We start from the raw sequence: 25,602 nt of genomic DNA, 5'->3' as shown, positions 1-25,602 counted from the left end.
TTGAGCACTATCTTTGCAGGTTAGACGAGTAGTTACCAAAAAACTTGAAGTAAAAGCTGGTGTCTTAGTTGTTGCTGAAAAAGAAGAGCATCACATGTGCGAAAGGCGTGTCTGGTACAAAAAATCAATGTTACTAACTTTCCATCCATGTCATAACAATTCGGCATGCGCGACTTCAGAAATAATTATGAATGCGAAAGCATTATATGCCCCATTACGCGAAAACCCATCGTATAGTCGGTGTGACCGAAAGATGGCACCAAAAATGTCCGACGGCGCAGACGGTAAAAACGCGCCAAAAATGCTCGGGTCGACGTCAAATTTCTCAGGGATGTTCCTGTAAACAAAGTAGATTAATCAGTTTGAAAATAAAATTTTTGTACATTTCGGTCTAGGCGGGAATCGAACGAGGGTCGCCGGGGTACGAGACAGGAACGCTTCCCCGGCAGCTCGACGTTTCTGGCTGACTAAATGTGTGCCTATAGTGCGTGCGTCATTGCACACGTCACGTCGCAGCCATCTGACGAACATGCGTCACTGGGCACGTGACAGCGCAGCCAATGGGAAAGAGGTGGCGCCACGTCATGAGTGTATAAAATACCGATAACTTCTAGGCCTAGTTTGCCGTGCGGCTAAATTGCTCTCCACACAGAGACGTGAAGTACAGCTGTGCGTGATCACGGATTCACCGGTAGTTGGTTCACAATATACAGCACAAGGTGTTTGGCCTCCCAATGCATGATGCATAAAACGTCATGAGTGTATAAATCTGCGCCTGGGTAAGGCCAAATCAAAACGAGCTAAGCGTCTCAACGCGCTCGCTTGCCTGCAAGGAGTTCATTACTCGAAGGACCGCTGAGGGGCGTTCAGTTGGACATTATTGCTTTCCGAGGTCTATAAATGCTATATTGCTTTCGCATTCCCACACGTAAGCAGCCCTAAGCGTCTCTGCCAAATCTATAAAATTCATTTTAGTTGTTTCATAAAAAGAGTGGTTCGTTCGTCCGCATCGAGAGCCTGTTCACACAGCCGGCATTACGCCCCGTAACCGTCACGTCTTCAGGGCGCTGGTTCTGCTGCACAGCAGCAGTTACCTCACCTGCTGTGTCGCACAAATACGTTGACCCTGTGTGTTGTTAGAGCACTGAGGAGCTTCAGTGCAGCACTAGACTTTGCTATCGCGTTCACTTAAGCTGACTGAACAGGGGCTGATTTAGTCTCAGGCCTGAGCTAACTAACGGCCAGGGCTCTAAGCAGTATACCAGGAATGGTGTAGCCTGATTATGGGTATTAATTTTTTATAGTGAACCGTGCCCCCCTACTCTTCTCCCTCCTCTGGAGGATCGCTATATGGGGGGTTGGGGAGGGGTAAGTATGCAATTCTCTAAATATATTTATTTGTTTTCCTCCATCTCTCTCCTGTTCTTCATTCACTGTCGTTTTTCTACGTACCCTTTCTCTCCTAAAGTCTTCAGGCGTTGTGCACCTCCTGGTGGCAGTTTATTGGCCCACTGGCGGTTGTGTGCAAAACAGCTGCACACAAACAGCTGTGTGTCATACCCACTACCATCTTTACGTATGCAAACCAAATAAACAAGTAGGTTGCAGTGAGTGGCATGGTAAGTGGGCAGTGGGTGGTAGTTGCTAATGAACTTGCGTCTACTCGGCAAGACAGGGGGGAAGCAGGCAAAAACAGCAAGCGTCCGCAGGCACATAAAGAAAAGCCACTTTCGCGATAGTACCACTTTGTGCCTCTTTTCATTACTTTTATGATTACTCAGTTGTGCATTACTACTTTTGGTGGAATCCAATTCGAATTTTATTTGTTTGTTTGTAGTATCAGTGCTACATTGATTTGTATAATCGTCCGATTTTTCGCGTGTACTCCGTAGTGGGTACGTGCCCTAATTGAGGCCCACCAAAAGCAGTTGCCCCGCTTCGTGGCCCAGTCGCCGTAGCGGGTTAAGTGCCGGGAAAATACATACATTCGCTGCCCTTGGCACAGCGGGGCCTCGCGTGCCGCGAGTGAGATAGCCCTCACCTTTGAGCCATTCGCTGCACTTGTGCCATCGTCGCCGGGTCCATCGAAGGCAGCGTTGCAGCGCTACGATGCTACAGTGGTGCTGTCGGCGGGCTGCGCAGACGCTATCGCCAGCCCTGACCCGGCCGATCCTGAAGAGGCGAGCAAAAGCTCGCCACGTCTCCCGGTGGGTGTATTCGTTATCTTCAGCGTCGCCTTCTGTCGTGGCGTATTACCACCGTAGAAGGACTTGTTGTTGGGCTAGTTGGTGTTTGATGTAGCGCCAAGGCAGATGTTACGAAGAAGAGACGCCTGCGACGTGTTCTGTGTCTCTTCTTTGTAATTGTGCCTTCGCGCTGCATAATGTCGCTCAGTATTACCACCTGTGTCTGCGGATGTGGCGTGGTTTTCAGACGCACAATTATTGCTCCTTCGCTTTGACGACCGCAGAAATTTGCGCTTTCTTCAGATTCAGACACAAGTACGAGAGCATCGCAGTGTAATGGTGAAACTAACAACCAATGTAAATTATGTACGAGTGAGGAGCGAGTGACTTCGACTTGATTGTAAACATATTTGGTGCAAGGTCTGCTTATTTTTCATAGTAAATTTGTTGATGCCGTGGACCGAGATAGGGGCAGCGGTTTCGGTGTTTCGAGAGCAGCACCTCTCCGCATTCACGTCTGCAGTCGCCATTGGGACAACGCATATAGTCTCGGGAAGTGTGAGCGTTGAACGTCTCGAACACGTGATTCTCTAATATCGGCTCGCACCACACACAAACGCTGACTTATCAACGCCGCCACTTCAATGCACGGTGCAACTTTAAAGCACCAACTCCATGCGTGGAACTGGTTCCCGACTTACTTCGGGCGCGACGTCACCTCATGCCTCTGAGTCCATTTTTACGCCCTAAGCTTACCGGTCGTTATCAACTTTCTTTTGTCTGGATAACAGCGCGGTCATTGCTCGACTCAATATGGCCGCGCTGACGCCGCGCGAAACCACTCGGGAAGAGCGTCGGAATTGCGTTCCATGGTGATTGCCGTTTCTTCGACAGCCTCCACTTTCGTCGCACTCTGTGAACGCACTTTCGGTTGATTTCTGTCCTGGGAATCCGATGACGATAATGCATAAAACAAACTTAGGAAACGTGCGCGCTCGACGTACTTTGTGCGCAGTGGGTACGGTGCGTCTATATAACACCGTGTGATGCACGCGCGTGCTATATAGTGCACCGTGTAAAACACGTTGGGTATGAGCTGCGGCCGCCTCGATCGCAGTTAGGCTACATCACACTGCGCGTCTAATCAGAAGAATAAGAATGGGCTGGGGTGCGTTTGGCAGGCATTCTCAGATCGTGAACAGCAGGTTGCCATTATCCCTCAAGAGAAAAGTATAACAGCTGTGTCTTACCAGTACTCACCTACGGGGCAGAAACCTGGAGGCTTACGAAAAGGGTTCTACTTAAATTGAGGACGATGCAACGAGCTATGGAAAGAAGAATGATGGGTGTAACGTTAAGGGATAAGAAAAGAGCAGATTGGGTGAGGGAACAAATGCGAGTTAATGACATCTTAGTTGAAATCAAGAAAAAGAAATGGGCATGGGCAGGACATGTAATGAGGAGGGAAGATAACCGATGGTCAGGGGGCGGCGGAAAGTTAGGTGGGTGGATGAGATTAAGAAGTTTGCAGGGACGACATGGCCACAATTAGTACATGACCGGGGTTGTTGGAGAAGTATGGGAGAGGCCTTTGCCCTGCAGTGGGCGTAACCAGGCTGATGATGATGATGACACTGCTCGTATCGTGCGGCCTAAATCTATACGTGTCAACTCCATGGCGAAAGGAAATCGCAAGTATGCGTTATGTTTATTATATTTGATGATGCTTCTCTCAGTCCCGCGTGAATCTCGCTTCCTTGTCAGCATTAAGGCGATGTTTAAGGACAAATTCTTAGATGTACTACCTGTGTTTCGTACTGAAGACACATGCTGCTACGGATTCAACGATGCAGGAAGTTCGATCCAGCGGTGCACGTCAGGGCAGAAGAACGCTTTGGTTTAGGAACGGCAAAATGCATGCAGCTGCGGTAGTCCGCTTGGCGCGAGGCTTGCTATTCAAAAATTGAAACAAAAATTTATTCTAAGCTTGTACCTTGGCTGCGTAATTGTTTAGACAAAGTTGACTCTTGCATGTGCGAACAGTGCGGCAAGTCATATAGCGTACGTGAGATAGCCGAAAGTTTGTTATGAATGTCTCCCTATCACTATTCCTGGTATTTTCTGTAAACATGGAGCTGAGACACATGCTGCAACGAATCCACGGTTTGAAACAGACGCAGGAAACAGAGACACAAGAAGAACGAGAATTACAACACATACGCCGACTCTGTTACTTGCCGACTGCCTGGCGCTCGCGGAGGCATTTATCGCTAAAGGCCGTCACGGTCAGCGTCTTTCGCGCGTTTTCTGGCGTTTCGTCACCCGGCGTCAACCGGCGTCACTCGGCGTCGACGCTGGGGGTGGCGCGCTCAAGAGACACAGGCCGCCGGAAGCGGTTCGATGAGCGCCAACCAATCAGCTCTGGTCCGCGTGCCGCTCTCTCTGGCGTCGAGCCACACGCCGCCAGAGAGAGCGTCGTGTGGCTCGACGCTCTCTCTGGCGGCGTTCGTGCGTCGACGCCAAGAGACGTAACGCGAGAAAACGCCGGTGAAAAAAAGCGCTGCATGTGGGGTGGCCTTTAAGCTAGCAAAAACGTCGTGTCGCTGTCTCGAGCGCTTTAACACTTCGCCATCCGACTCTGTGTGAAGCGTGCTTAAAAGCATATGTAGAAAACAGTGCCAATGTAGGTCAGATCTACAGTCACATTGACTCTGCAATTGGGATAAAGCCTTTTTTGCTTGCCTAGGGGTGTATGAGGAATTGCTGATTATGATGGTTTTCTTTTTTTGACACAGAACAAAAATGAACGGAAGCCTAGCCATAAACAACGTTGCTGTAAAACCGTCGAACTATTTCTAGGTGTGAACGCAGCCAATGGAAAAATCTCTCTAGCCTCCACAGCGTTGCACACGATGTCTGAAACGGAGTATAAGTCTGGGGTGGCTTGCACGAACATATAATAACAAAAATAATAACGATTTAAGCACGCGTTCTTAAATTCGTAATTATTTTCGTTATTAAATGTTCGGGCAAGCCGCCCCTGGTGTGCCAAACGATTTTTGTGTGTACTCAGCGCTGAGAAACTCCTAGTTTAGTAAATTGTTGGCGAGCTTATTGGTGGTGAATACCGGTGAAAGAAAATTCACTAGTGATTATGATACTCCCTAATGCGAAATTTGAGCGCAGCACTATACGTGTTTTCATTTCGCGATATAATGGCTGGCGCAGACAATCTGTCTCGTGCGGCACGTTGCAAACGGAGCGAAGTGCGGCACGACTGCCTCGCTAATCTTGAGATCACGAGAGGCAGCGCATGGGTGACGCGTGGACGCCATTGGCAGCAGCAGCCGCAGACAGATCTCCGCTCACGCAGCTCTTTGTATTCATATATGGATATCGGTGGCGGTATCGGTAAACAGACGACGCGCGCTACTCTAGCGCCATCTCTTAGCCATCGTTGCCGCAGAGCCCGTCTTGCGCTGCACTACGCTTTTCTTCTCACGCTTTCGCCATACCCTCTTCCTCCGCTTTCCTCTTCGCGCTCTCTTCGCTATCGTCGTCTTGCATCCCCCGCTGCGCTCCGCGTTCGCTCTTTCATCCTTCGCTGTGCTCGTTCGCTCGGTACGAGGGACGCCGACGCTCGCCGCAGTAACGGGCGCCTAAGAGGTGGGCTCTAAAAAAAAAGTGCACCATTATTTTGCAGGCGAAAGACTTCCCGCCTCAGCTACTACCATGCCCCGGGCAACGTCCCGCTGCTGCCGCTAACAGTGGGCGAGGTGATCGACAGAGCCGCCGACACTATGGGTGACAACGTGGCAATCATATCTTGCCACCAAGAAATCAGCAAGACCTACGTGCAATACAAGCTCGACGTAAGCGAACATGTCTAGAATCTTTCTTACCGCATATAGAATAGGTGTTTCATATCTTGGTTCATACCGCGACTTTCTGGCAGCCATCTGCAGCGGAAGCGACGTCACCCCTCGCGTAATATGAATCACGAAGAAGACCCTGGGAACGAAAGTTCGAACATGATTTGCATTCGTAACAGTAGATGTCGTGGCTGCGCGGGTGGCGAGCTTAAATTATTCAAGGTTTGCTAATCAACCGTCGCAATTTTTTTAGATCTTATTTGACTTATCTGACTTGTGCTTCGTGCGCTTGGTTTCCTTGTTTCCTAGCTGAGTCTTGCTTTTGCTTAGTTTGTGCGTACGTTCGTGTTGGATCTCGCCTCGACGAAGATTCGTTTTGGTCTCTGGTCGAAGAATTCTTCAAGACCGTATCTGTAAATTGCAAAAGAACTATACGTCAGCGTGAGCAGATCGATTCTTTGTTTTGGTTTATCTCAACGCACTGGGATGAATGCCCATTGCAAACAAGCAAGCAAGCAGCCACGTGATCGCGAATTCCTCTTTCTTTGTATCGGAGTATACCGCGGACTACATAATACTACACTCTGAGTATACACCCTTTGGGGCTTATCTCGCCCCAAACAGCAATCGTCATCTGTAATAATCATCAATAAGATTTCTTAAGAGTGTAGTGGTTCAATGTATGCAAGCATTCGTTATCTAGGAGGTGTTAATCTGTTGTCGATTTTTCACTGCATAACCACAGGTGGTAGACATTTTTTAAAACTTTTCTTAAAATGTATACGCTTCTCATGACATGTACCAAAATCACGCCACAAACGTGCCCGTGTCTGAATTCCGCCCCGTCTGAATGCGACCGCAGAGGCAGGTCGCATTCGCAAGAGGGAGCTGTCTCTAGTACGTGGATTTGGGCGCCATCTATTTGTATGCGGTTGGGAAAAGTTGTAGAGTCAGTGTTCCTTTAACTCGTCTTCACTTATGTGCGCCATCGATGACGTAAGTGCCGTAAAATGGGCTGAGATGAAGCCTGCTAGAGTTACCAGGCAAACAATAAATAAATAAAGAAAGAAAAAAAGCTTCCGCATTAGAAAAATGTGGGGGGAAAAACGCCGGTTTCGCTTTCTTCTTTAGGTCGACTACTTGGCAGCCGCCCTGGCATCCCTCCGTCTGCGGCTGGGCGCTACGATTGGCATTGTGTCGTCTAACATCTACGAGTGGCCGGTCGTGCAGTTTGCATCAGCCAAGGCCGGGCTCGTCCTTGTGAGTCTCGCAATAGCATTTTGTAACAGCAAGTAAAATTGGTGCAAGAGCGTCCGTGTCTCAGTAGACATTATGCAACGCTAACGTTTTCCGTATTTTTATTAACGCTCACTTTGGCGTTTTTCAGATCTTGTATTGAATTACGAAAGCCATGTAAACGTCAAGAACAAATATCTTATAGGCCGTTTGTGAATTTCAATATGTCGCCCAAAGCGTAAATCCTGCATTGAAACCAAATCAAGAAGACGAAAAGGCTAAAAAGTTCGCAGCCTTTGGACAAAACTGTGGTGGTCCAAGCAGGAAGGACACTGACCTACAAAGGCACGGGCAGGTGTTTTTGCCCTCATTGCTGTTACTGCTCAAGCCCTGTTTATAGCCCAATTTTATTACCACCAACAGAACCCAGAATTGGCTGTATTAAACTAGAACCATGAGGTGTTCAACTATCATGGGCATCAACTGGGCTCCGTCAATAACGAGTAAAAAAGTCTAGCGTCCAAAGAAGAGCTTATCCGCAGACAGATGTGCTAAGCCTCGTGTTGAATCGAGATACAATTCGAGCGCTATATATATTTGAAAAGTATCGCCGCAACGTTTTGTCGCAGTTCACTTTCTCGTGCTGCTTTGTGCAGGTAAACGTTAATACAACGTATCAAGTGCCGGAGTTGGAGTACTGCTTGAGACTTGTGAGTTTCTTTCGTGCCCTACCGGGCATCGCTCTTTGGATAAATGTTACGACTGCACGTTACGTTTGGCGATCGATGCATACGCACCGCACCCCGGCTGTACGATTCAATATCTTGCGCAGCGCGTCTCTCTCTTGCAAGTTTGCAGGCTTGCCAGCATTGAAATCATGCTGGTTGACCTTGAGCAGAGAACGTAAAAGAAATATTAATAAATACTGAGGCGATATTGACACATATATCAGCGAAATGTCGTGGCCGATAGAATATTTGCGCGTTTAACCGTTGCGAATCCCTTAAAGAAATTATGCGCGATTCGGAATGGTATTTCAATAGGAAGTCCATAGAAGGCAACAGAAAGTCAATATAGATACGACCAATCTTTATTATAACTTTTGTGAAGGTTAGAATGCCGGCTGAAGCTGGCATTCGAATAAAGGCCGAGTGCAAAGTGCCCGTGTCGCTGAGACGTGGTGCACGCTTAATTAGGCAGGGGCGCCTAACCAGTCGAAGCGCTTAGAAATATTGGAGGTAACAGCGGATACGTTATTGAAGCAACAATTCCTCGTGATGAGTGGACTAGAGCCTAACGTGTGCATAGAGTTTTATACAATAATTACTGGGGGGAAATCTGGAGCTAATCCACGGGAGCTGCAAAGGGAGGGGTTGAGCCATCATGGGAATTATGGACAATAGATGGATTTGCCTAAACTTCGTTCTTTTGGCTTCAAGCGGTTTCGTGACTCTATAAACTTGTCATTTTCAACAATGTACTGCGTAACAAATGATTAAATAAGCGTTATTAAAAGTTGTCCAACGGCAGGATTCGAACACAGGACCTTTGGCACAGACGTACGATATTGAAAGCATTACGCCACGGACGTATGCATGAACAAGCGACATATGAATGTGAGTGGATATGTCGCTTATGAATTTATCGCGGGCAAGCCAGTGCCTTTAGACGCTTGACGCGTTTCGATTTTGCCACCTCGACAAGGTGAACCGATGCCCTAAATAGCGATTGAGCGTGTTCGCAGTGTCTCTTGCACTTAGAAAAGTATAGATTGCTCTGAAATGTATAACAATGAATGCATATAAAGTGTAATATACGATTCAACAAAAACGTCTGAATCTACAAACATGAAGATCAGACAAATCCATATACTTTCTTTCATTTCCACGGTGGCTCAACGATAGCAGCGCCAGAGTTCCATGTAGTATATTGTAGGAAACTCTATGAACATGTGCGTATGGCCTGAGTAGTGTTTCTTGCAGTACATCCACTCTCATGATAACTTTACGTCCAGCCTATCTGTTGATCAGCTCCGTCTTTTCGGATGCTAATATCAGTGCCCCTTTCAATCTTGAAAGAAGGTTTAAACTTGCTCGTCGTGGTAAAGCGCTCAACTGTTCGGCACAAAAGCTCTCGTTCCTTGTTCTGCTTGGCTGCTCAAGTTGGACAAAGCTAGATTGAGCGCAAGGTTAGGGCGAACTAACCAAAGCGTGACGCAGGTCAACTGCGAGGCCGTCATCCTGTCGGAGAAGTTCGCCTGCCAGGACTACTATTCCATGCTGCTGCAGATAGCTCCCGAGCTCGAGCGCTGTAACCCGGGCGAACTCAAGTGTGAGAGGTACGCGTACGTGGTGGCGCGGCATAATTTTGTCACCTACGCGTCAAAGACCCAAAGACTTTCCTTTGCATGATGTTCATGACCGGATAATCAGTTGGTCTTTTATCGGCTCGCGGTGTTTCGTTGGCCACATGAGACGACCACACGTGGATTTGTTTTGCTGTGACATTCACGTGACAGTCATGTGACTATGATTTTTCTTTTTAAACGCTGGCGCCTATCGAAATGAAATTTTCCTTCAGTCTTGAGTCCTCTGCGTGCGCCACATGTGGGGAGATAGGCATTGCCAGCACCCACTCAAAAAATTACACATTTAGGGTGTTCGTTTATTTTATGCCTAACACTTTTACCCTTAAGGCTGTAAAAAAACTTTTCTTCTACATGACAAGTTTAGGCTACACATGTGACTAGGGAAGTCGTACCTGAAAACAGTGTATTAATTTTGACCATCTGAAGTCCATCGAAATATCTGACAGGAAAGTTGCCATTTGTCGCAGTTGCCATTTGTCGCGGCTATTGTAATCGTTACTTGCCACCAAAAGTTGCTAAAAAAAAAAAGAAAACCTAATTATCCCCCTTATTCAATGACTCCATCTCGCCCCCCTCAAGGAGACACTAAAAAGAAACACTTAAATCAGTTAAGACTGATAAACTATTCGCTATATATTTTATTTTCATTAATATCACGGTAATAGGTTGTTTATCCTAACAGAAAACTAAAGTCAAAGTTTCTGTTTGTTTTTTTCTCTTTTCGCACCAAAGTTCTAGAGTCGGCACGTCAGTATGACGTCACGGACTTCAAAGTATTTTTTTCGTATTTGAGCCATTGGGGCCTAAATAAATTTCGTTCAAGCTCGCCAAGTTCATTCTTTGGCTGTTTTTAAAATACATTGCAGTCCCAACTTTAGCGATGAAAAATTATCTAGGCCCGAGCAGGCGTCGTCAAAATTCATGACGTCACGGCAAACTAGTGCAGGAAATTCAAGGTGGAGTCGCCACCCGTCATTAGATTTTGCTACTTTGCTGGCTTACGACGCGTCTTCTCGTGCTAAGACTAGCCTTTCATTTATCTATTTATTTATTTGTTGTAGAAGGATGATTTAGCAATACAGTTCAAATTATGTTTCTCTTTAGTGTCCCTTCGAGCCTGAGGGTACACACACTTGGGTGAGACACACCAAGCACCCTGTATACACCCTTAAAGCTGTTTAAATGTTTAGTGTGTTCCATTGGGACTCCCTTTTGGATCCCTTCTTTTTCATTCTCGAGAGAGAAGCGTCATAATGCACAACAGAAGAAAGCGTTATATGAAGGCATCGAATAAGCTGTTCGCCGAGCAAAGATTGCTGCAATTATCTCACGGCAACAGTCTTGCTTAAACTTCAGGAAGACAAGATGATCAGCATAACCTACAATCTATAATATACGAATAGGGTATGGGCAAACAGATAGAACCACCAGTGATTAAAAAAGAAGGAAATGTGGTCCTTTGTTTAAGGCTGCTTATTTCGCGCTACAATGCTCGTTTCACGGTGGTTATTTCATGGAATCATACAAGTATCACCCGATAATAAATAATTAAGCGCATGCGAAATAATGATTTTCTTCTTTCTTTATTTTTTTACTTTGCCGTAAACGCTTTTCTCTCGTGTCGTTTCTCCGGTTTACTTGACTGGGTTCACTGCAACAAAATAAAGCAATTCAAGCTGCTCATTTGTTCTCTTCAATTGCACTTTTCTTGGGGTTACTGTACTGGAGGCCATTACGCCAAGTTAGCCGGACCCATGCTGCCCTTTCGGGTTGCCGTTTGCCGTCACTGTAGTGACGCCTCAGAAGTCTCGCTGTCACGTTGCTATTGGAGGGTAATAATTTAAAACTATGCCTTGTATAACTTAGCTACTGAGCCTCTGTGACGGAGCCACGCCGACTGCTGTTTCATCAGTTCCCCATAAAAGAAAACCGTATGCTTCATAACTGCCATATTCAATAATCGCCAATGAGAACATATGGGTTTTTATCTGGGATACCAGCATAAAAACTTGTATAACAATCTTATATGGGATTATTGGGCATGTGGGTTACAGAGCATACGACCCTCTTTTCTTTTCAAGAGAGAGGCTGGGTTATATTGTCCTTCGTTTTACTTGAAACAGTCTCGCGGTTTCCTTTTTTTTTTTTTCAGACTTCCGCTCTTGAAGTATGTTATCCTGCTCGGGGACGAAGCAAAACCGTAAGCATAGCTTGTTATTTCACAGCCTACATTTCTCGCGTCACTCGCATGCGAGTCTTTGTGGCGCTAACTGCAGGCCTTTACAGGGAAGAGTCTGGTTTAGTTACAGGCATAACATGCTGTGAACCTCACTGAGAAGGAGGCTGAGGGACGGACGCAAAAGCAGAGTCCGAAGTAACAGAAACAAATGGTGTACCTAGAAACGCGGATTTTGTGCTCCGTTCAGTTGGCCGCTATTTCGTCAGTCTGTCCTCCTTGGAGCGCGGTTCACAGCATGGATATATAGATAAACACATCCGTGTTCGATGGCATATTTTCAAGGTTGAAGAGATTCTATACCGCACGCTTCTTGCACGCAAAAGCATAGTGAATGTCAAAATTAGGAAATACTTATAGTTATAAAACAAGTTGACAGCAACATTAGTCTTTAAATGTCCACCCTGGCTTGACCGACGTTATCGTGACGTCATGAGACAACAAAAACTTTGCTGGCGTCATGTAGCAACAAGTACTGTCCAAATCTACGCCTCAGCGACGGCCCTATCTGGGCAACAGAAGCAGATCTCGAAGACTGCGCTTTAATCTAATTGCATGCGCCAAAAGTGATTGCGGAGCCTAAACACGTCATAGACACCATGATTTGGACACCACCTATAAGGCTATGTGATGACGTTGCTCATAAAAAAATGAACTAAAGTGATACGCGCATTTCTTCTGGTGGCGCTCGCGTAAGGGAGCCAATCGGAGAAACGGAGCGACTCAGCGTATCATGATGTCATGACGCACCTTCCTCCTGGGTACCGATCGAGACCGAAACTAGTTCGTAGAAATCAATGTTATAGTTAATTATTTAGAGAAATCTGACGCTTGCTAGTATTTGTCGCTTGGGCTTAGAGATCTTGAGCCTTCAGGTACCGCGGGAAAAAACAAGTAAGCAAGGCCAAGTAAACAATCCTTTAAAATTGTTTTGCGTATATATATGGTGTGCACACTTATTATTGCTATCGTGACGCAGTATATACATTAAGCCTGTGGAAGCTGTTCGTAGCGATTATAGTGTGGATTGCTCAATTTCACGACACCAGGGAAATACTATAAGCGCGTTAAGCAAACACGTTAATTCGCTTCATTGCCTGTTCCCATAGCCGCAATATTTGTTACTTTTCTAAGCTACTTTTCTGCTTACGCTCGAATAGCTAGCAACGAAGGCGTTTATGGAATATCTGCGGTGTTCCTTATTACAGCGGGACTATAAGATATGATGACCTTCTGGCGCAAGCAACCGCGAAGGATTACGCCGCCGTCGAGTTGATAGCCCAGCAGATACGCTTCGACTCACCCGTCAACGTGCAGTTCACTTGCGTGAGTAAACCATATATTCTTTAATAGGGCGATATCTGCACCGACGTTAACTTTGAGTAGCCTTATTTACAGGCTTTGTCAGTGTTCCTACCAGAATATCTCACGATCCAATAATTTATCTATCAATTGAGCTCATCTTATGTGAATCGTTTCGTTTTCTTTGTCGTCCACCTAACAGTAAATAATAGGCTGAACACTGTAGCGACCATTATCTGCTGTTCAGTTATGGAACATATGTTATGGAGCGTACGGAACATTCAGTTACAGAACATATGTACTGTGTTCCAGCTGACTTCTTGAAACTCTTTTCCAGGGCACGACGGGAAATCCAAAAGGTGCCTTGCTGTCGCATTTCAGTATTGTTAACAACTCTAACTCTTGCGGACACGTGGCGAAGCTTGACCAGGTAAGTTCAAATAAATATGTATGACATTCAATGAATTAATGTGTGGTGTTTAGTGGCGCAAGGGCCGGCATTCAATACCCACCGTATGCTGTAATATAAAGTCAATGAGCAGTCGTTAAAGTCTAGATGACAGTCCAGGACAACCGTGGCTGCGTAAATAGTAATGATAACTGACGTTCTGGGCACCTGGGGCGTAGTTGTGAGGGTCATTTTTCTGTTGTTTTATTCTTATCAAGTCAACAGCACCCTGTTCATCCTGGTGATAATGGGGGTGCGGATTTATGCAAGTGAATGACCAAGGGCAAGTAGAATAGAAAATGAAATAGATCGTCACAAAATACGGACAATGGAGCCGTATTCTGCGACTATCTATTTCAACTTCTGTTTCCTTCACCCTGGGTCACCGCTTTGCTGGGCAACACCATTATGGTGTTGATCGTTGTTGCCGTCGTTACCGCTTGGGATCGGCCACTTATGAAAAGAAGGATAGCAAAATTAATCGAAGGCTACAAGATACGTCCCTGTACTACGGCTATGTCGCAACAAGTGTGAAATATGAGAATTTATTGATAATTTCATTGTGCGTGTTAACTTATGGAAATTATCGCCTTCATCCAAGCAATATAAACAAAAGTCGCAGTGTTCGTTATCAAACTGCTCTTCAAGATATTTTTGTGATTGTCTTTGTTGAACAGTTTCATAAAACTTCACAATGAATGACGCTCCTATCGACGTGAACTCGAGCCATGTCGCCCTCATGAGAGTGAAGGCGCCTATAGCGACATAACGTGTTTTATCGAATTTTCGTGCCAGCTGGTTATACTGTCATATCAGTCTGGGGCGCCTCCAAGTGCGCGGCCACGCCACGCACGCTCGTACGCAGATACGGATAACCTCACCCATTTATGTCGCTCAACATCGCGTGCTGCAAAGAAAGTGCTACAGAGAGCATGCTGCAAATAAATGTGTGGATGGGGAAATTTTTATTCCTCATCAACTTTGACTTTGCATATGCAAAACTCGCCTTGTTATTATGTTTCTGTTCCCTGGACTTCAAATTGATGTTAGCTGCAAACATCTGCATTACATCCTGATTAGCTGAGTTGGGGTCGAGGCAGCTGTGCCGGGTCCAGGCGGTAATCCTGGATCCAGCAAACTGCGAAGCTTCTGTCCACGAACACCGTCACAAAAGCTGAAACACACGAAGAACGACTCCGACATGTTTGATCACGTGTTCGTGTTTGTTTGCTCACAGGGAAGATACGCCAACCAGCCCAGTTTTACCTACTCGTGAAGTTGTTTCTCTTCATGATTTGTTTTTTTATGGAGTGGCCCGTATAGTCCCCTTTTGCAGCGTTCCGCTGCAACCTAACGGGCGGAAAACTTGCTCTTATGTGTGTATCTCTACATTGTGGGTTTCCTCGTAAGTTACTTCGTTCATTCCTTGATATACCACGCTTCAAAAGATGTTTTCAAATGTGAAGTGTATGTCGTACTGTTCCTGGTGTATGCGATGCGTAAGCATCTCCTCTTCTTGTTAATTTTTGTTTCAAGGACGATATAATATGCCTGAACGTTCCAATGATCCACTGCTTCGGCTGCGTCATGGGCACCCTGGCAGCGGCCGTGTTCGGTTCCACAGTTGTGATGCCGTCGCCCGAATTCAACGCGGTCGCCGGCCTCGAGGCCATCGCAAAGCACAGGTGTGGTGCCTCGTATTCGTATTTAACCTCACAGTCACGTATACACAGCTGCGCACAGAAGCTTTCGAAAGAAGAAATCCGTGAAAAAGAGCTAGATCGTTTTGGCATTGCGTGAGGCTCGCATGTCATGTATTGAGAGATGTTGGCATTGTACACAGATAGTATAGTGGTGGTCGAAGGCGTTGAACATACTACAATACAATACAATACAATACAATACAATACAATACAATACAATACAATACAATACAATACAATACAATACAATACAATACAATACAATTCAATACAATACAATACAATATAATTTATCTCCAACAATACGTTAAGATGGAGGATGTGGGGGAAAAAGCGAAAGTGCTTAACGAGGTCCCCTTCCCCTTGACAGCAGGCAGCGGCAGGCGACGATTGACATTCTCGTTGTGAATACCGAAGAAATGCAGTTTAACTTAAAAAAATTAAATTATGGGGTTTTACGTGCCAAAACCACTTTCTGATTATGAGGCACGCCGTAGTGGAGGACTCCGGAAATTTTGACCACTTGGGGTTCTTTAACGTGCACCTAAATCTAAGTACACGGGTGTTTTCGCATTTCGCCCCCATCGAAATGCGGCCGCCGTGGCCGGGATTCGATCCCGCGACCTCGTACTCAGCAGCCTAACACCATAGCCACGCAGTTTAACTCTCACAGTATACAACAATAATCAAAAAAGAAAAAGAAGCTATATTTATAAGCTTGCGCGGCTGACAAAAAAAAAATGATGAACGAGACATATCGATATAGTTTGTTATTGACAAGCAAAGCATTGATAAAAGAAATGTTTATAACCTTTAGCAGGTACCAATTGCAATAAATTGGAATTGGAATAAATATAAAATTCAGCGCATTCAGGGAATTGAAATATATATAAATTTAAAGTAATCATTTATCAGGTTTGATGCTTTGTTCAAAAGGACCATCGGTCTTAAAGACCGATAATAAGCGTAGAGGAGAGGTAAAAACAAATCTAAACTTGTTGGCATCCGCCACAACCCAAAGAAGACGCTGATAATATCCACCTGTCCATACTTAGCACAATACTTAGGCTTTTCAAACCTTCAAGTGGCGATAGCCAGTTCCGCTCAAGCTGGTCTCTCATTTGGCAGCACCTTAACATCTTAGTGCGGCGCCACCCTCTCAGACCGCGTGTGATTATAGTTACAATGTATGCTGCCAAATGTTAGCATATACAGTAACTATATTAGTATGGGGTGGTTGTGGAGGTTATAAAGATCGGTAGGGTATATGACACCATGGTATACTGTGCGCAGCGCTTGAGCGGTATGCCCCATGGGTACAGTGCTCGGCGCACAAAACTACTACGCATGGTGTCTGCCGTTTATAAGAAGAAGAGCAAACATCCTTCTATATCGAAATTACCACGGTATAATTAACGTTGCTGCCTTATTTTGGAGTAGGTGAAGTTATATTGGATTAAGTTATTGTGCTAATTAATGGTCCCAAATAAAGTTAGCGCTGAAAAGAAAGCTGCGTAATAAGTATGCGCTTGTTTCTGTTTTCTTTTGCTTTTTGCTTTTTGTTTCTTTTTAATTTTTTATGTGACGCTGTACCGTGTGTCCAGCTAACGTTATCCAAGCTTTTCAACGAAAAAAAAAATTCAGGCAGAGACTCCGTTGGGAGTTTTCTAAGTATGCGTAAGCATTGAGCCACTTGCTCGTCTCTACGCAGCCCGGTGCCATTATCTATACTATGAAACGTTATCCGACGAGTACAAACGACAGCGCTGCGGCGACACGAACGGGTGTGGGCGGCACAGCAAGGGACATAAATGGCGCGAGCAAAGTACTGCAGGTGGCGGCGGCAGGTGTGCTGATGACGTTCCGATCATTATAATCGTTATCGATCTTTAGCGCCTTATCCATCTGCGTCGAACCCTTATGAACCGTGACCAGGCGTATTCGCCCGGTGGCACCGCCACGCGGACCGTGCCTTGAAGGCGATCCGCGATGCCGACAAAGAGTGCCGACTGCTGATAGCTTCGCGCGCTGTGTTCTCGCCGCTTACTTAGCGTTGGAGACGAGCGGTATTCCCGCCGATTCGATCGCGTTGAAGTGAGAGCCAGCACGAAGGTGAGTTCATTTCGCTGCTGCGGGCGCTAACTTGAAATCGGTCGTCTTACGGAAAGGACAGACGGACGGATGGTTTTCTCGCTGGGTAAGCATATAAGTGCTTAAGCATAGAGAAAAAAAAATTTAGAAAGAACACGGTGCAAGACACAATTAAGAAACCTATGACTCTTGACCGCCAAAAGTGTGCCGACCAAACACTTTAATTCATAAAATTGTATATTGCACCGGCTTTTTTAATCTCTTTTTTCGTTGAACAGTTTGCCTAACGATGGGACACCGTATATATAAGGACTATTCCTTCAACGTGGTAAGAGCCGTCACCGTTGATACCTTAAAAGAAAAAAAAAACGACTTCGAACTTATAACACACATAGTCAAAAGATCCTAAAAACCTCCCGTGAAAAAAAAAAAAGAACACATGAAGCACCTTCCGATTTTGCCCCAAAATTAGCATTGAGAGCTTGGAAATCTCAGGTATATTTTACTATGAAATTTAGAGCCAATAAAAATTTATTTCTTTATTCTCTCTCTGGACACTATGCAGGTGTACTGCGATATATGGAACGCCGACCATGTACATCGACTTGTTACACCATCTCAATAATTCATCTTACGACGTTTCATCTGTGCGCAAAGGTAAAACAAGCGTCACGCATTATGACAGTATACTCAGCGTAACTCGACTCGGTTAATACGGTAACCTGCGTTTTACAGGCGTGTAGAAAAGGCTTTTTTTTTTTTTTTGCACATTGTTACGGGGTGCAGAAAAGGGGGTTTACTTACACTATGTACAAGGAGGCTAAAAGTGGGGTGGCGGACGATAGACTTCACCTCTTCCTTCTTTTGTCCGCTATCTTCTGCATCCGCAAGACAACTGGCTCATAACAATATTACCAGAAAACCTCGGTACATCACAGAAAAAAGCCAACATGATACCAATTTCGTATTCGGAGCTGCAAGGAATATTTTGTACGCGTTGGCGTCTATACTTACAAAGAGTGTTTCCATCCAGCGCTATTTAGCGCATGTTAGCATGGAACTTGATCTAAAGGTACTCTTGCATGTTAATGCAAACACAACTTAAATTATAGTCTGCTGCGTAATTGTCCACTGACGCAAGATTTTACCTATTGTATTTAGCGGCTGCTTGCAATAAGTCGCCGGAAAAAAAAAAACACTTGTTTCCCCCCCCCCCCCTTTTTTTTAGGTCGGACTTTCTTTTTTTTTTTATCGTCTCTCTGTTGTTGCGCCTTTTCAGGCGCGTTTATAGAGGATGTGGAAATAACCTGCATGCAAAATCTTAATATCCATTGTCCAAGCACCTAATGAAACGATTTACTAATAAAAACCGAACAGGTGTGAAGCTTGCTTAGCATAAATCGTAAGATTAGTCACACTTTCGACATCTCCGGCCTTGAAGTGTGCTACAAGATACATTGTCACGTCAGCCAAGTTTCTCAAAAGCATGTATCAAGCAGTTCGGTATGATCTTAAATGTAACGCCAATGCGTCTTTTTATAAGATTTCGGGAACGGATATACCGAAAGGGGTCCTAGTCTTAGGATTCATGTTAAGCAGACGTAACTTCACCACTGCTCAGCTTCGATTTCGCTATTGGAACACATGCCCTCAAGTGAAAAATTAACAAAAGTTAATAAGTGAATATCTTTATTTATCCACCTGGGGAAGATTCTGTAAGAGTCCACCTAGTTGACTGTCCATTTCGGCCGCTGCTGATTGGATGCAGCTGTACGAGAGAGGAGGAGACGAACGGCCCTAGCCAATCAGCAGCGGCCGGAATGGACGGTCCACTAGGTGGACTCTTACAGAATAACCTCCCTGGACATCGCGATTTGTCGCGCAAATAATGTCCGCATCTTCGGTATAATCCACATGAACAGGTCGAATTGCGCAATGTGCGCCTTGGGAGTTTTAAAAAATTTTCTTCGAACTAAAACCAAGAAGGAAAAAAAAACGTGATATAAATAATACTAGGCGCCATGCACAACACAGCGCTGACTACATCGACAGATGGTTATTACTGTATTCACAATATGCGAGTATACGTCTGTCAGGTGGGAATTGTCTCGTGCAAAACAGACATTGCCAGGCACATGGCACAGGCATGCAGAACGTTGTCGTGAGCACAATAACGATAGTTGCTTTCGTTAAAAGGAAGGATGTGTGACTGGCATACGCATATGTCCGCTCCTTTTTTGACGCGTTATAGCGCTGTCGAAAGCTCATGTGTTCGAGTGTAGTGTCCACAGATATACAGGGTGTCCCACGTAACTCTACAGCCAAACATTAAAGATATGAAAATGCTACGTAGCTAGACAGAATCAAGGCAATGTTGTTTGCCGTCGCTTGGAGATCCTCAGATTATTTTTTGCATACCGCCTAATTAGAGAATTAGTTTAAATTAATTAATCAGCTTCTCAACTATTCTAATTAGACGAAAAGTGTCAATGAGAAAATTGCAGAGCTACATGAAAAACTCCTGATACAGTTTTCTGTTGTTCGATACGTGCTACATAAAAGTGTTTTTTCCGAGCATGAAAGAAGCCCGCGAATACACGCAATGTGCCTTGAGCAGCCAGTCGCGCGGCAATTTTGCGCGTATTTGCGGGCTTTTTTGACGCTTCGAAAAACACTTTTATGTAGCAAGTATTGAGCAACAACAAGCTGTATCGGGAGTTTTTCATGTTGCTGGCCTAGGCCGTCCAGCAGGTCTCGGCGGCTCCTGAAAGACAAAGGCCGAGCGAAACCGACGGAACGTTGCCCCCCCCTCAGGGCGACCGACCGCGGGAGTAACACGCGCTGGAGTTGAGTAGAGACCACCCGCTGAGAAGACGTCAGGGCCCGCGTCACGGTGCCATTTAGTCATGGTGTCGTTCTGCAGGCGACTACATGAAGTTGTTTCTCTCTCTCTCATGTTGCTCTACAATTTCCTCATTGAAAATCTTAATCTAATTATAAGATTTAGGAAATTGATTAATTAAGACTACTTACGTAATTAGGCGTATTGTACAAAGTAATCTGAGTATCTCCAAGCGACGGCAGGCAACATTACCTTAGTTCTGTACAGCTACGTGGCATATGTATATTTTAAATGTTTGGCTAAAGTTACGTGGGACACCCTGTATACATAACTGTATGATATCCATAATACTGCCCGGCTGTATTTCAGGTATCATGGCCGGTGCGCCCTGTCCACCCGAAGTGATCAAGAATTCCATGGAGCGACTGAACACCAAAGGGCTCTGCGTACGTATGGGTGCCGAAGGTGGCTGAAAGTGTCGCGGGATGCATTTATATACCAGCTTTAAAAATGCTGTGCACACTTTAGGACGTAATCTTGTCCAGCAGTGATAGTCGTCATTAATCTTCCGTAATTAAGTAATTTCCCTCACGCTGCGCACCAGGTACTTCCCTGTCAGAAATACGATGCGCGTCTTCCAGTGTCACATATAGCATTCATAACAACAAAGCAGCAAGCGCAGAGCACCGCATAAAGGAAGTTAACACAAAGTTGATGATGATTACTACTGTTGTGTAACAAAGTTAATCCGTTAGGAGCGAAAAAATAAACTAAAAGTACACTCTTAAACATTTTACTTCCTTTCCAGGGTACCTCTGTCTCGCAATGAGCGAGAGAGATCAGGGGAATCTGACTTCTGTCTCATAATATCTCGCAGTGATTGCTGTCATTATTGTTCGCAAGCAATGAAGCTAGCTGCTTTATTTTTACTGGGAAGGAAAACTATTTTGCTTTATCAAGAACTTTAGGTTCGGTGCCTGCATTACAGTTTCTTAGGCGAAACGTCAAACTTGCGTCACGTTACGAAAACAAATCGGGACCGTCAGCGCCATTTTGCACGCGTCGTGCCTACGTCACGCCTCAAAGAAAATGGTGGAATGTCTTAAATAGAGCCCATGCTTAGAGTTCTTGCAACAAATTGTACTGGCGTGCTCTCTCTCTCTCTCTCTCTCTCTCTCTATCTATCTATCTATCTATCTATCTATCTATCTATCTATCGATCTATCTATCTCTCTCTCTCTCTCTCTCTCTCTCTCTCTCTCTCTCTCGGGGCCTCCCTTCGTGGGCGACTTCTCTGCAGGTATGTTACGGCCCGACAGAATGCAGCCCAGTCATTACGGCTTCCACTCCCGACGAGCCACTGGAAAAATGGATTCACACAGTGGGAAAGCCGCTAGATCACGTTGAGGTAATGCCCGGAACTGGTGTGGGTGGCCAGTTACACCCTTCTGTTCTTTTTCTGCGGTAAACATTGGTCATAGCACGCCTGTCAAAACCGAACTTCGCGTTTCGGGGGATGTTAGCATTCTCTGTACTGTTAGGCTGGCTAGGTGACACCGAGGCGACATGTACGGCTGAAATTCTATCTCGGAGGGCTGTAACAAGCGACACGACTTGCCCAGAGTTGGCCCAGAATAAGTGGAAAGAATTTCGATTTAGATACTCGATTTTTTCTTACCAGAAATATATAGACGCGAATAGCCTGAAATTATTGTGCACGTGTTTGCAGATCACTCATTGTGTCCACATATTTAATGGCCAGAAAGTTGTTGCCGTCGTTGATCAGAATGCCGCCCTAATTGGGCCTAACAGAAACTATGATAGTACCATTCATACAAGTGCTTCACGTTTGCCGCAGTACGATGTTTAGAAGTTTGCAGTGACGAAAATGGTATCGTATATTTCGAAACTTTACGCTTTCGAAATCAATGACTTAACGTGACGCTGCCCTGGCGGACACCTTGGAAGCGAGAGCCATTCGCTTCCCGTAAAGAGATTCGTTTTTGTGGCGCTTCTAGGTGAAGGTGGTGGACACCAATAACAACATCGTTCCCTTGGGCTCCCGTGGTGAGCTGTGTGCTCGCGGTTACCTCGTCTTCATCGAGTATTGCAACCAGCCTGACATGACGATGGAGGCGGTGCGCGACAAGTGGTATCACACCGGGTAAGCCTCAAGACAAAATTAACTATAGGCGGCTAAAGAATACACCAGCATAGTTTGACCAATCAATCTTAGTTGGCCGGTCCTTCGTCCAACATAATGTGAATTGAAGGGTGGACGCTATGCAGAATGGTCAATTTCAAACCACGCAGCTTTTTCTAGCGTTAGGCTGCTCGCTGAGTCTATATACACCTATTGCATATATTGCGGTAAGTTGCTATTCTCATGCAGCCATCCACGAAAGGCCTCGGTCAAACGGCCATATTGAAAGATTCTGAAAGTAATCACGAGGACCAAGTCGACGATAATCATAAGTTCGCTGCTTTCCAGTGGTAGGGCTTACACAGTAGCCAATGTTAGCCGAAATTAGACTGGCCTGTTCGATATGGTCGAAAACAAGCTTTAGTTATGCTCATTTGACCTAGCCAATTCGTATTACCAGCCACGGCAGCCACATTCCTATGAAGAGGGAGTTCAAAAACGCCCATGGATAAGGATTTCCGTGAAATTTAAGCCAAGGTGGCCGAAAGTAATACGAAATCTTTTACCCGTCCGTCCGTCCGTCCGTCTGTCTGTCTGTCCGTCTGTCCGTCCGTCCGTCCGGTCTGTCTGTCCGTCCGTCCGTCCGTCCGTCCGTCCGTCCGTCCGTCCGTCCGTCCGTCCGTCCGTCCGTCCGTCCGTCCGTCCGTCCGTCCGTCCGCCCGTCCGTCCGTCTGTCTGTCTGTCTGTCTGTCTGTCTGTCTGTCTGTCTGTCTGTCTGTCTGTCTGTCTGTCTGTCTGTCTGTCTGTCTGTCTGTCTGTCTGTCTGTCTGTCTGTCTGTCTGTCTGTCTGTCTGTCTGAAAAATATCTAAATCGCGCAGCGACCAAGCGATAATGACTGAAGACGGCCACGTGATCATCCGCGGCCGCATCAACGACATCATATACCGTGGCGGTGAGAACGTCTGTCCTCTCGAGATAGAGGAGTTCCTCTACACGCATCCGGACATTGAAGAAGTTCAGGTGATATTGTTTTAAGGGTTTTCTTGACGCACAAAACGCCTGTACCAAAATATATGTTTGCCATTTGTGCAAAACGTTATTGCTTGTTTCCGTTTCCCTCAGGTTGTTGGCGTACCGGACAAGAGACTTGGCGAGGAAATCTGCGCCTGGATCAAATTGAAGCAGGGAAAAAGCTTGACAGAAAAAGATGTCAAGACGTTCTGCGAAGGAAGGGTATAGCATCGAAGAAATTGAAAATTTTCTTTTTATTTTAGTACACGCACGTTCTGCGACCCCTTTGTATACCACAGCTGAGTCGGTTGTTTTTTCTGCGTCTTGTTTTCTATTGGTTCGCGTCATTCTTTTTAAAGCACTGCGAGAGAAAAAACACTTATGCAGCCTACTTTTTAACTCGTACTTGTTTTTTCATTATCTTCCCTTGTCAACTACAGAGCACACTCTACTGTCCTTATTTTACAGATAAGTGACTTCAAGACCCCGAAGTACATTCTATTTGTGGACACGTTTCCGAAAACTATTTCGGGCAAGATACAGAAGTTCAAGATGAAAGAAGACAGTCGGAAAAAGTTAAAGCTCTGAACGTCTCACACTAACCTCATCTTTTTGTTGTTGTTGACTGCGTGTGGAAAAACAAGTGACTAATTGCATCGTACGGAAAAGTGTGTTAGAAAAAAAAAGTAACGATACGTTCTAAGTACAATGTAGTGAAATCCTCTTAAGAAAGAAGTGTGATTAAAATGCCAACCTTGCCGTATTGATAGCTGTTCTTACAGAAAGAGTAGCATGAATTTGTATATACACTGTTGCAGAACTAGAAGTACAAAGAGTATTAATGCTTCTTCGTACTGGAAATCGTCTATAGAAGAAAGTATTAAGACCTGTTGTTATCGTTGTATACATAAGTATTCCCAAAAGGTAAACATCCATCATAGGTAGTCGAAACAGTTCATAGAAACTTCATATAGGAGAAAGTTGATAGAAATGTTTTGAAGAACAGTTCAATTTTATACCGGTGCCACACGACCACTTTCGATCGCGATCATGCCCGATCCGGATCGAAATTATCAACTGCGATTGGCACCCTCGCGCAGCTTGCACAAAGGAACCAATCGCGGCAGAGAAATTCGATCTGGATCGGGCTTGATCGCGATCAAAAGTGCACCGTGTGACACCCGTATTATTTACTCGTATTGATATGTGCATTGTGGCGAAAATAATAGTTAAACCTTCCGGTGCTCACTTCAGGAAGCAGGTTAGAGCTCCGCCGCCTTTATTTTGCAGTGGCTGTATTATAAATACAGCTCCTCCAGCTTTCACGGCGTGTGTGACGAGTATCAACATCATGTTCGTTAGCTTCATGCCTCCTTGGCAGAAGTTGCTTGAATATAAAATTGTTTTGTCCACCCAAAGATTCCATGCAGAGTCCTCGACCTGCGTGCCATCTCGCAGTTGTCGTGCCGTCATTGTTGTTTTGTTGCAGTTGTCGTTCTGTCCCACATATGGAGCAGAAACGTGGAGGTTAACAAAGAAGCTCGAGAACAAGTTAAAGACCGCGCAAAGAGCGATAGAACGAAAAAATTTACCGATGATCACAATACTCCCTAATGCGAACTTTGGGCCAAACTCTATATGTGTTTTCTTTTCTCTCGATATATTGGCTGGCGCGAACAATGTCTCGCGCGGCACGTTGCAAACGGAGCGAAGCGGGGCGCGACTGTCTCGCTAATCGGGAGATCGCGAGAGGCAACTCGTGGGTGACGCGTGGGCGCGACTCATGTTAGCAGCCGCAGACATACCTCCGCTCATGCAATGCTTTGTTTTCATATAGACGATGCGTGCTACTACGGCGCCATCTCGTAGTCATAGTCACCGCAAAGCCAGTCTTGCGCGGCACTACGCTTCTCATGCTTTCGCCATAGCCTCCTCCTCAGCTTTCCTCCTCGCGTTGTCTTCACTGTCGCCGTCTTTCATTCCCCGCTGCGCTCCGCGTTCGCTCGCTGATCCTTCGCTGTGCTCGTTCGCTCAGTTACGCCGAAGACGCTGAGAGACGCCGACGCTCGGCGCAGGAACGGGCGCATAAGAGCTGCGCTCTAAAATGTTAGGGTTAACGTTAAGAAATCTGAAGCAGCAGGAGCTTGATGTGCTTGAACAGGA

At 45.6% G+C, this 25,602-nt stretch overlaps 1 protein-coding gene across 2 annotated transcripts; it reads left to right on the top strand.

Annotated features, from left to right (window-relative positions):
* The first annotated feature begins 1,870 nt into the window (after positions 1 to 1,870).
* Positions 1,871 to 24,227, top strand: LOC126521801 (putative acyl-CoA synthetase YngI). Of its 2 annotated transcripts, XM_050170497.3 has the most exons (16): positions 1,871 to 2,207; positions 5,890 to 6,058; positions 7,190 to 7,318; positions 7,951 to 8,004; positions 9,514 to 9,632; positions 11,815 to 11,862; positions 13,107 to 13,224; positions 13,538 to 13,630; positions 15,185 to 15,333; positions 18,008 to 18,099; positions 20,654 to 20,730; positions 21,585 to 21,692; positions 22,303 to 22,448; positions 23,307 to 23,448; positions 23,551 to 23,661; positions 23,908 to 24,227. In XM_050170497.3, exons 1-16 carry the CDS (start codon positions 2,110 to 2,112, stop codon positions 24,025 to 24,027), a joined length of 1,773 nt encoding a protein of 590 aa, XP_050026454.2. In that variant the 5' UTR covers positions 1,871 to 2,109; the 3' UTR covers positions 24,028 to 24,227. The 2 variants fall into 2 exon arrangements, with proteins under 2 accessions (XP_050026454.2, XP_054922084.2); XM_055066109.2 differs by lacking the exon at positions 7,951 to 8,004.
* The last annotated feature ends 1,375 nt before the right edge of the window (positions 24,228 to 25,602 follow it).

Source organism: Dermacentor andersoni, chromosome 6 (assembly GCF_023375885.2).
Source record: "Dermacentor andersoni chromosome 6, qqDerAnde1_hic_scaffold, whole genome shotgun sequence".
In the NCBI taxonomy this organism is placed as follows: Eukaryota; Metazoa; Arthropoda; class Arachnida; order Ixodida; family Ixodidae; genus Dermacentor; species Dermacentor andersoni.
This window is presented reverse-complemented; position numbering and strand designations above follow the sequence as displayed.